This window comes from Crotalus tigris, unplaced genomic scaffold (assembly GCF_016545835.1).
Source record: "Crotalus tigris isolate CLP2741 ecotype Arizona unplaced genomic scaffold, ASM1654583v1 scf7180000020317.251278, whole genome shotgun sequence".
NCBI lineage: Eukaryota > Metazoa > Chordata > Lepidosauria > Squamata > Viperidae > Crotalus > Crotalus tigris.
The window spans coordinates 191,021-203,280 of record NW_024097961.1 but is presented as its reverse complement, the minus strand read 5'-3'; the positions used below and the strand labels follow the sequence as shown (position 1 = coordinate 203,280).

General features: G+C 37.4%; 1 protein-coding gene across 1 annotated transcript in view; it reads right to left on the bottom strand.

Annotated features, from left to right (window-relative positions):
* Window positions 1-12,260, bottom strand: part of LOC120318604 (collagen alpha-1(XIII) chain-like) — a 105,760-nt gene that overhangs the window by 35,925 nt on the left and 57,575 nt on the right. The window contains exons 17-19 of the mRNA XM_039366420.1: window positions 10,970-11,032; window positions 3,961-4,005; window positions 996-1,022 (exon numbers count right to left, since the gene is read on the bottom strand). Of these exons, the coding sequence (XP_039222354.1) occupies window positions 996-1,022; window positions 3,961-4,005; window positions 10,970-11,032 (135 nt within the window). The remainder of the gene's footprint in view (window positions 1-995; window positions 1,023-3,960; window positions 4,006-10,969; window positions 11,033-12,260) is intronic.

Here is a 12,260-nt window from a genome sequence, read left to right as displayed (position 1 = left end):
ATGAAAGGCAATTCTAAGACCACCCCAATTCCCACTTCTCACGTGATAAATTTTTATTCATTTTGTACCAGGCAACATATTCCCTTTCTCTATTTCACTTAAGGTTGCTTTCCCTTTTATATGATGGGTATATGTGCATATATGTCTTTCTACCCAACACTCCACCTAAGCATCCTACTGATATAAATAATAAGAGCACCAATATAAAAATATGCTTTAAAAACTAGTGATAAGCATAGCAACAACAATAATATTTGCATAATGCTTTGAAGTAGTGTGAGCAAGTCACATGATGGCTACTGTTAGTATCTCTCTAATGTACATTGGAGAGGAAGAGAAGAACTAAGATAGGGCTCTTCAAACTTGGCAACTTTAAGACTTGTGGACTTCAATTCCTAGAATTCCTCAGCCTGGCTGAGAAATTCTGGGAGCTAAAGTCCATAAGTCTTAAAATTGCCAAGTTTGAAGACTCCTGAGCTAAGAGATAGTGGTTTGGCTCAGATTGTAAGGCCAATGAATGAACTGTGGATTTCTTGATTCAAAAATGAATCACCACATGACAATCACTCTTATTCCTCTAAGGAAGATTCTATGGTAAGTTAATAGTGCTTCCTGGCACTAAAGATTCCAGCGTGGAACAACATGTATGAATAGTGAACAAGGTTGTAGTAAGTTTAGTTTGGAAATAAATCTCTCCTTTTTTCTCTCCATAGTAGGGGTCTCCAAGCCTAGTTACTTTAAGACTTGTGAACTTCCAGAATTCTGGGAGTTGGTCCACAACTCTTAAAGTCGCCAAGTTTGGAGACTCCTACTCCACAGCAAACAGAAGAAGCCAACTACCCCATTTGATAGCCAACATATTTGACATCCAGCATATTTTTAATCAGTTATTCACATATTGGTTATTATAATACCAGATCTACTTAAGAGACTAAAATAAAATATGGCTGAATAAATTTAGCACAGATTATTATTAATTTTTTTAAGTGCAGTACCTTTGCTCCTGGATTCCCGGGTTCACCCTACATTAGGAAAAAGAAAAAGAAAAAAATACTGAGAAAAAGGGATGGCTCTTTTCTTCCTGAGTAATTGACTTTTTGTGTCAAAAACTTTGTGCCCAAGACCATTTCAGATTTCTTTCAGTTTCTATTTACATCTATTTAAAAATTCCAATAAATCTCACACAGAGAAATTCACTAACACAAAATTTTACCCAGATATAACTGGATCAACAACCTTTTAGAAAATAAAATGAAACCTGGAAGAATAAAAAAGTTGATAGGTGAGTTTGGATTAATATTTAGATTTGTGTATGGAAGTCATGAGGAGTATATGGGGCACCCAATCTTACTATTCCTTTATAATATTGTTGTAGATCTGAGGGGCATTTTTGCCAATGCCCCCTCAAGTCACATTTAACGAGTTGGATACAGAAAAAAACAGAACCAATTTCCCTTTCTCTTTTTCCATATAAAAATGCTACAGCCTGCTATTAAACAAACTTATATAGGTGCTCATATACCAGAAGAAACTCTTGGGGACTATCCTGGCAAGAACATTGTCAAACCCAGTTCTAAGCAGGATTCTTATGGAATAGAATCTTCATCAGTATTAAAGCAGGGGTGTCCAACCTTGGTAACTTTAAGACCTGTGGACTTCAACTCCCAGAATTCCCCAGCCAGCATGGCTAAATGGAGAATTCTGGTAGTTGAAGTGCAAAGTATTAAAATTGCCATGCTTGGACAATCCTGAGCTAAAGCATCTGTAAAAATACGTAGCTCTTCCTTTTATGTCATACTACCTATTGTAATGGCAGCAATTGCACTACTTAATAGTACCACATATCTATCTAATCCATTCAGGGAAGTCAATGGGGAGGGGAAAGCTCTCAAAAGTCATGATCATGGGCACAGCCATGCAATCAAACCTCTGCTGGATGTAATGATACATCAAAAACTAAATGATAATGATATATATATATATATATATATATATATATATATATATATATATATATATATATATATATATATATATATATTATATATCAGGGCCAGAGGACAACTCTGAATATTTAGAATAAAATAATTCAATCTATTTGGAAAGTGCTTACAAAGGACATGGCAAGGAAATGAATCATATATGAGCAGGTTCTTTTCTGCTGCTCTTAGGTATGTTTCTCAACATGAGAAGCAATGCTAAAACTGATTATTTTATTCATCTTTGGGGCAAATCTCCTGCCCACTTCAGGCAGTCACAATTGACTGCATCTCCCCAGTCACAATTGACTGCATCTCCCAGGGGGAAACAGCTTCAAGAGAAGAAAGTAGAAAAATAGGAAATCAGCCTCATGAATTAAAAAATCTTCCTGGAAATGATACTAAATAGTAAGCAAAAACAACTAAGAAAGCCAAATAGATGAGATAAAATGAGGGCATACAGAAGTGCAAAATTCTTTATGGCTATGTTGGTGAAAGAGCTGCATATTCTGCAAATTAGTGATATGGTTAGTATCTGTTAGGCCAGTGATCTTCAAACTTGGAAGTATTAAGATTTGTGGGCTTTAACTCCCAGAATTCCCCAGCTAACATGGTGAATGAGGAATTCTGGGAATTGAAGTCCGTACATCTTAAAGTTGCTAAATTTGAAAAGCCCTGTGTCAGGCTATTCAGTAAGAATAACAAGAGTAGGTATAAGGAGAAAATAGGAATAGGTAAGACGATTATGGTTAGAACTGGGATAACATGTCTGGAGGCTTTCATGCAAAAGATGAACAACAAAGATATGGCTTCTTGAAGAGCCCAATCAGAAGATAATTGAGAAGAGCTTGCAAACCATAAGAGGAATGAAACAGGCAGATGGAGATAGAAGAAGAGGGGAGAAGGATCATACCTCTCAACTTTCTGAAACAGAAATCAGGGACAAAGCTAAAAAACACAAGGACAGAGATGGAAATCAGGGCTTCTGTGTCATAAACAGATGAAAGAAATAGTAAGAAATGAATCAGATGTAAGTAAGGGTTAGTACCTATGGGCTAGAAGGATGAAGAGGATGCTAGACAGAAAACAAATTTTGGATGATAGTTTTAATTGAAGAAATGGCATGTCAGTCCTTTGTCAAATAGATAAATTTAATTTTTTTTCCAATTTGAATGTTTTAGAAAATGTGCATTTCTTGAGTGCCTGATATATACATAGTTAAACCTAAGCCAAACAGGGATTTAAATCAAAGCACAAACTTCAATGCAATTCTTATCTCTGAAAACTAATAAAATATTAGAACTTGCATCAAATGTTGTTCACTTCTACAATGTAATAATATATAATAGCCCAACAAATCTCTTGATGACTGTTTTGTGGTCACATTAATGAATTACATAGTGATTTCAATGCATACAGTATAAGAAAATATGTAAATTTTCTTTTCCTTATTTCTACAATGGAAATGCAGAAATGAACATGCCGTTTGTTCAACATTTTTTCTTTGTTCTTTCTCTGCTAAATTGAACTTTATGATTTGCAGTGATTTGGATCTGATTCCATAAAAGTAATGCAGAGGATTTAGTCCTGTGACAGACATAGCACTTGATTATGTAGCAAAGGGTTGTTCAACCTTGGCAACTTTAAGACTTGTGGACTTCAATTTCCAGAATTTTCCATGCTTGCTGGGGAATTTGGGGAGTTGAAGTTCACAAATCTTAAGGACTGCCAAGGTTGGACAGCCCTGATGTTCCATTTTGTTCTGCTCTCTGCTCTAACTGCAATGGTTTTGGGAGAAGACCTAGCTGGTTTAAAGAGTCGCAGAATGGTGCAACTCTTTCTGTGCAACAGGTGCAACATATATATGTATAAAAGAGACATATACACACACCAGGTTGGAGTCATATGCAAAATGTAGGAGAATAGTTGAAAGGTATGGATTAGAGTAGCTGGATAAATCACTCCATTCCTTGCAGAATACCTGAACTCCTTGTTTTCCTGGCAGCCCTGGCATTCCCCTTTCCCCCTGGAAGAGGAAAACAAAATAAAGAAGATAAAGAGCAAGGAAGAATGGGGAGAAAATGTAAAGTTCCCAGAGTTAATTAGTGATCATTAAAAGAAAACTGTTGCATAAGATTCTAAAAAGCTTTGAAAGTCAAGAATAAAAAGGCATTGTAATGGCAAGAGGCTCAGAGAACTGCCGGTCCTTTTGCATGGCATTCAATTGGCTGAAATTAGCCCCTTGCAACATTGACTACAGTTTGCAAAGAGCAAATGTTATATTATTTTATTTTCAAAGTACCTATATTGCTTTGGGGGCTATTAAAACAAGCATTCCACATTACATGGAAGATAAATCATATCTTTGGAATAATATTATATGCAGAACAAAAATAATATTACTGAAATGGCACTTGGTTAGGGAAATTAAGTCACATCCAGGAAGGCTTTACCACAGTGTTTTTCAAACCTGGCAACTTTAAGAAGGGAGGACTTCAGTGGAAGGAAAGGCCCTGGGGAATTCTGGGAGTTGAAGTCTACTTATCTTAAAGCGCCAAGAACAATTGAGAGAACAGAGAAAAATCTGTAATACTTTAATCATAACTACTCTGAACCATAAAAAGATTACTTTAAATTCAGCATTTTCCAGCTCACCTTTTCTTTACAGCTTTATGAAGGAAATTGACCCAGTTGTGTTATGGGAATGACTCAGTGCAAACACCTCAACATATGGAAACTGGTGTGGAACGATTTAAAGTTGATGGAAGTCAATAACACCTAATATTTTTCATTGTTAGGGTAGAACTTGGCAACATATATGAAGCGGGAACTGACAGAAATGATATCCCAGTGCCAATTCCCTCCTCAACTGCACAGTATCATTTACTGCTAGCAGTGTTTTTCAATCTTGGCAGCTTGAAAATGTGTGGACTTCAACTCCCAGAACTCCTCATCCAGGGGAATTCTGGGAGTTGAAGTCCACATGTCTTCAAAATAAGTTAGTCCTTCCCCTAGCTGAAAAATCCAAGGGACAGGAGTATAGGGCTTTTTGGCTAGGCTGTTCTGTATTTTAACTATGGGAATAATAATAAATTGCTTATATTTTTACAACCAGATTTGAGATAAAAATGGAAAAAACCCCTTCATTCTGAGTTTAGTGCAATAATGACCAGCATTATTATTTTTAGCCTTAATCATGCCTAATTTCATTTGCATTTTTAATTTAGTGGCCACACATGATTTTGTTTACACACAACTGCCACACTCAGGGATAGTGTTATAGGGTCATCAATAAACACAAGAGAGCTAGGTGGTAGTGACAACACTACAATCAAAAGCAATTGGGGCAAATCAGATGAATGGCAATCATAAAGATTAAGAGCAGCAGTTAGGAAGAACAAAACTGCCGTTGCAAAACAAAGAAGCAAAGTGTTTATATTTGCAACAAGTAGCAACATGAACAAAGGTCATTACCCAAAGATGAAACTACATAAATCAATTGCAAATTTGAAATATGACATGGACAGATAATGTCTTCTGCTAAACCGCCAGAGGGCAGTAGAAGACTTAATTTGAAAGTTCAGAATTTGCCCAAGAGCACAACATCTCCTGTTGGCATCCTTTTTAAACTTAAATCTTTTATGGGGGTTGGGACACTTTTCTACTATGTTACATGTGGTACCTTCTGATTGCTAGCTCACTGTAAAGTCTGCATTAAGAAGCTGTATGTCTTCAAATTTACCAAATTAGCTGGGCTTATAGAGTCAAATTCTCCAGAAACCTGTAGTAGATAAGTTGCATGTCTTTTGTTCAGCTGCTCATGGAAAATAATAGGCAACTTGCACGTTCATATGGAAATCAACACTAAAATATGTTGAATGGATTGGCCCTTCTTTCTTTTCTTCTATCAAAATGTTTGTGAAAGAGTCCTGGAGCTGCATCAAACATAGGTTAAGGTAGGTGGCATTTGAAAATATCTAAAAGGATCTTAAACCATGCCATCAAATGTAATGTTTGGTGGGTTTAATAATCTACTCCTGAAGCAATCCACCCTCCAAATCAGCAGGAACAACAATCTCCAAAACATTGAAGCAAAATTCTGGACAAAAAAAAATAGATTCCCATCCATTCAGTGAAGACAGCATTGTTGAATTTTAAGGAGATGGATCACGTTGGATGCAATTAATAGAAGAGAATTTAGGGGGAAAAAAACACAAGGAATCCATCCTTGCGAAATCATTGCGATTTTTCTGACGAAGCGGACATTGTGACACAATCTGCCAAATTATTTGCATAAAAATAAGGGGCCAAGGAAAACCTATAAATGACTGGAATTTGGCTGTTGGACAGCAGGCAGCATCTAGCTGATCTACAGAAGTCACATCCTTCATTAGCAAATTAAAACAATTCATTGTTTTTTAAAAAATTGAAAATTATTGTAAGTGTAATGTTTTCTCTTTTTCTTCTTGTTTCATTCCTTATGCAAATCACTGCATCGCCTTGTCACACCATTCCAAGCCCTTATATTCAGTCTTTCATCATTTATAATTGGTTGGAATCTTTGAAGATGTCCATAAACGTCTCTTTAACTTCTTGATGACCACTGATATCTTGTCTCAACAGTATAATACACAAAATTTCAGATAAAGGCAGTACTACTGAACTCCATTTGTTTTTGTTTTTTTTACAGTTACTTATCTTCAGTTGAGTAGCTATTGTATTGTTTTATATAGAAGTCTGATGTGATATGCTTCTTTACTGGGGAAAGAAAACAGGAGTTCTGTTGTCCATCAGCAGTGGCAGCATGTGGATGGTCCTTATCATATAGTTATCATTGCTTATCTGCTATGCCCTCCATCACAGCCCCCTTTTCCCACAAGGCAACAAACATGCCTGGAAATCTTGACTGGAGAAAAGATGTTTACTAATGAAATCAACAGAGAAATTTAGCATGCTTGATCACCCAAGCAGGTCTTCATGAAGCTTTACTTTCATGGCTCTTCAAGCTGTTGAGGCTTATGCTAACTGTCTTACTGAGTGGAGAAAAGCAAAGCCTTATACTTGGGCAGGAAAAACCAAAGGAACAATTATAGATTGTGTGAGACCTGGCTTAAAAACAATAACTGTGAGAGGGACTTTGGAGTCCTAGTGGACAATCACTTGACTACGAGCCAGCAGTGTGCAGCAGCAGCCAAAAAAGCTAATACAATCCTGGGTTGCATAAACAGAGGCATAGAATCAAGATCACATGAAGTATTAGTACCGCTTTATAAAGTCCTAGTAAGACCACACCTGGAATACTGCAGCCAATTTTGGTCACCATATCACAAAAAAGATGTGAATGGAATGATGTAAAACAAGCATTGGGACAGCTTTCCTTTGTTCTTTAGAAGGCCTGTGCTGCATTGCTTCATGGAGGAGCTTCAAAGAGGTGCTCCACTCAGAGCAGAACACCCTTCAAAGCTTTGTACAGTCCAACTACCTACTATTTCCTTTACAAATCTGTATATTTGCTCTCCAGTTTTAGAATGAAGGCAGTTACTCTTTCATTCCTTAGAAAGTAATTGACGTGTAAAATTCAAATTTCCTACTAAGTTGCTCTGAATGTTGCATATGGTGGACTTTCTTCCTTACTAATATTGCCTTGTCAAATCTGGTGGCCTGGTAAAATGTTAAACTACAATTCCCAGCCCTGCTTGTTAAGGATTATGGGATTTATTGTCCAGAACATCTGGAGGACATCAATTTGGAGAAGACTGTATTAGTAACTGACTATACATGTTTTGATTGCTCATGAAAATGAGGCGATAAATCAAGGAAGACTGTTTTGGATCAATTATTGCTGACTTTTACTGCAATATGTGTATCATATAACTAATGTTGATCTAAGCAGATCCTGATGGGAGCAGGGAAATAAAATAAAAAGCATCCATTTCCATTTTTAGATCAAAACGCGCACATTTGCATTTATGATATATGAGAACCAGGCATTTTAACTCTGGCCAGGCAATTTTTGCTTTACCTTTTGTGAAAGTTAGCCAAAATGGTAAGATGCTTTTTTTAAAAGGACAGTAATATATTTAAATTGCATGGGCTCAATATAGATTTCAGTTGAATAAATAACATATGGGCATTAAATCAGGTTAGCTTTTCAAAGAATCCTAAGTAGTAAAAGAAGAGAAAGGAGCATGCCAAACCTCAGCGTCAGGACCTCTTGACCCCAGATAGATTTGATGTGTGTCAGCTAGCCAGATTTTTTGGGGGAAAAAACCGCTCAATCCATTCCCTCAAGGTGCAGGAAAACAAGAAATCATCAGCCAATTTGAGTGGTCAAAGTAGAGGCCTTTGGCAAGAGTCAAATTCCAAGGAGCCCTTCAAGGTAGTTTTCACTGAGTAGGCCTTTGTACATGGTGGAAATAAGACATGGGATGTCTGCTTGTGATTAATTGAATGGCAACACAAGACAGATGTCTTTGCCACTAAATAAGTCTGTCTAGGGCTGTGGTTTTCATAACAATGGGTTATTTTGAGTAACAAAGTGTCCTGTGTCAAGTTGACCTCAAAGTATTTCCATGCCTACCTTCAGGCTATTGTCTGCCTTTCTCCCCTATGCAAGGGGAAAAGCAGAAACAAAACATTCAGAAACAGAGATGGAGGAATAAAGAGGAAAACAGACCAACTCAGCTGCCACATCAAATGGGTGCAGAGTGAAAGAGGTTTATTCTTGAAACTCAGGATGTTGAACTAGCCGGTTGAAGAAAAGGATTAGGGATGACATGATAGCTGACTTCCAATCCTTGAAGGGCTGTCAAAGAACAGAGGGGGTTGATTTATTCTCCAGGGCTGGCTGAGGAATTCTGGGAGTTGAAGTCCACAAGTCTTAAAGTTGCCAAGCTTGAAGACCCCTGCTCCAAAGCATCAAAGGGCAGGACAAGAAGCAATGAGTGGAAGCTCATTAAAGAGAGATCTAACCTGGAAATAAGGAGGAATTTCCTGACATTGAGAATGAATAATTAATGGATGGAGCAGCTTGTCTGCCAGATTTGTGGTTACTCCATTGCTGGAGGTTTTCAGGAAAAGATTGGACAACCATTTGTCTGGGATGGGTAGGAGGTTGAACTAGAAGCCCTCCAAGGTCCCTTCCAGCCTTATGATTCTATAATTCTATGAAAAGATTGGGAACAGACTTTTTTTTTTTTGGAAATGTCATCAGAGCGAACCAGATATATCACAAGCCACTGAGTCATTTGCTGCCTTTTGAAATTAATGTGGCTATCCATGCAGATGGCCAGTGTGGTATCTTGACTAAGATGTTGTTTGGTGTCAGAAAGACTCAGGTGGTGGTCCTGCTCAGCCACAGATGCTCCCAAGGATAGATGTTCTTTCCCTCAATCTCACCTATTATATATGGTTGCTTTTTGGGGGTGGGGAAGAAGGAGAAAGAGGAGGAAGAGGAGGAGAAGAGAGAAAGGAGGAGGAGGAGGAGGAGGAGGAGGAGGAGGAGGAGGAGGAGGAGAAGAAGAAGAAGAAGAAGAAGAAGAAGAAGAAGAAGAAGAAGAAGAAGAAGAAGAAGAAGAAGAAGAAGAAGAAGAAAGCATCATGTATGATCTCTTGAGTTCCTAAATGAAAGATGGGATTAAATCTAACGAATCTAAATAAAAGCAACAAGAAGCATCTTTTATTTCAGTTTCATGTGAAAGTTGAAAAAAGTAGGCTGCTGCAATGAATATCAGAAAAGTGTTGCTTCCATGAGATCAACAGCACTTGTGAGTCAATTTTGGAGCCTCCATAGCCTTACTTTACATAAATTATAATAATAGTACATATATATGAAATAAAGAAGTGGAAAATTTCATTTGGCCCACATTTTTTAAACAATCTGAAATATTTTACACTATTTATTCAATGGTAGAGTTGGGTGGCTATAGAAATAATAAAATAAATAAAAAGAATAAATAAAAACAAATAATTTACACTTCCTTGTCTAATATGAAGATTAATTCCAATTAATTAATTAATTAATTCCTTTTCTTTATATTTTGGAATGCCTCTTGTCATTTGAATGCAAGGGCAAATCTTAAAAATTATATCCTAGGAAAAGCAAAAAGGAATTTTTTTTGAGCATCACAGGCTACAGAAGACATTGGACAGAACAGAATTTGTACAAAAGGAACACAAAGGATCGGGTTATTCATTCCTTATGAAGCATCAGAAAGTGATAGTATTTCTATAGATACAAAGGAAGAAATAGTTTTGCTATCACTTACATAGTGTATCTAGTGACAATATTATCGGCTAAAAAAACCTTTCTGTGGCTATTTTTGACACTGGAGATCTGCATATATAGAGAGAGGTGTTTTTAGAAAGATAATATAAACACCCCTTCTTCAGAGATTGACATATACCTTCATTATATATCCTGCCAATTATACATGCAGCCAGGTTGTAAAATAATCCTAAGCATGTCTTGGCTTAAATATCTAGAGCAGGGGTCTTCAAACTTGGCCTTTTTATGACTTGTGGACTTGAACTGCCAGAATTCCTCAGCCAGGCACGCTGGCTGAGGAATTCTGGGAGTTGTCATCCCCAAGTCATAAAAGGGCCAGGTTTGAAGACCCCTGATCTAGAGCATTGTTTCTCAACCTTGTAGCTTTAAGATATGTGAACTTCAACTCCCAGAATTCCATAGCCAGCCCTGATGGCTGTGAAATTCTGGGAGTTGAAGTCCATATATCTTAAAGTTACAAGGTTGAGAAACACTTGCCTAGGGTGTCTGCGGACAAGGGATGATCCTGATGAACAGAGATTCTACCTGACGTGAAGATACTCTATCCATACAGGGCTGCTTCTTATATTGGAAGTGCCTACCTGGATTCTTTTCTTCCCTTGCAATATATGGCCCCATCACGAGACCATTCTATTTTACATGCCAAAATGATTCTCTTTTCAGTTCAGAAGATGAATATTTGTTAGTGCAATATTATAATTACCTTAGGGCCAGCAGATCCTGGAAGTCCAGGTGTTCCTGGTAGGCCTGTCTCACCCACTTCACCCTAAACAAAAGATGCAAGACAATGTAACAACAACAACAACAATAATAATAACATAATCATCATCATCATTATCATCTGCCATATATTATCCCAGACTTAATAATTGTCTATAACAGGGGTGTCAAACTGCCAGCCCGCAGACTGGATGCATCATAGCGAAACCGTGCCCACTCCATTGTCAGCAATGGCAAAAAAAGTCACGATATGTCACAATATGTCATGTGATGTTGCGAGTTTGACACCCCTGGTCTATAAGAAAGACAAAAAAGTCTGGATAATATACGTGGCAGTACTTGGAGACAGCAAAATAAAAAAAGAAAAACAAGAGAACATCACAAAATACAAAGGCCTGCAAATAGAAATAGAATGACTGTGGCAAAAGAAAACAAAGATAGTCCCAATAGTAGTAGGCGCTTTGGTTGCAATCCCAAAACAACTGGAGCACCACTTGAACATCATCAGCATTGACAAAATCACCATCAGTCAATTGCAAAAGGCAGATTTACTTTGGAACAGCTTATAACCTGTGACAATACGCTTAACACCATCAAACAACATCTGCCTACCACAGGTTCTTGAAAAGGGCTCAGCAGGTAGATAAAATTGCTAAATCCAGTTTAAACACCTGGCTGACTGTGCAACAAACAACAACAGCAGCAACAACAATAATAATAGATATATAGAGCGAACCTTTACAAAATGCATGCTTTAGGATAAGACCCCCCCCCCAAAAAAAAACATAGTGAAGAATTTTTCCTGCCTAGGAGACTACACCTACATTTTTAGGGGATGGGAGAATGAAGAAGAATTTAAAAAATGTTTAGAAAAGCATAGTCAAGATACGCTGTCAGTCGCCAGACTGGTTATGGATCCCTCCTTTTCAAAGCAATGAATACTTGTCAGAATCTTCAGGTTAAGCTGTAATCTTGCACAAGAAGCATTAGTCTCTCCCCCCCCCCCTTTGTGTGAACATGTTAATGCAAAACACAGCAGGGAGGAAATGGTCTTGGTTGAGTAGGTTTTATATGTTCCTTATAAAACTCTTTTAAACCAAAGTTACCTTCTGGTTTCGGAACGATGCACACAATAGAGCACTGGAAGAGATACGTTTGCATTTGACATTGGGAAGTCGTCCTTCCCAAAGTAACTTTCCCTTCCCTGTTCTGAAAGAACCTCCATCTCAGTGAAGATCCAACCTTCCAATCATTCTTTTCTCTCAATAATAGAA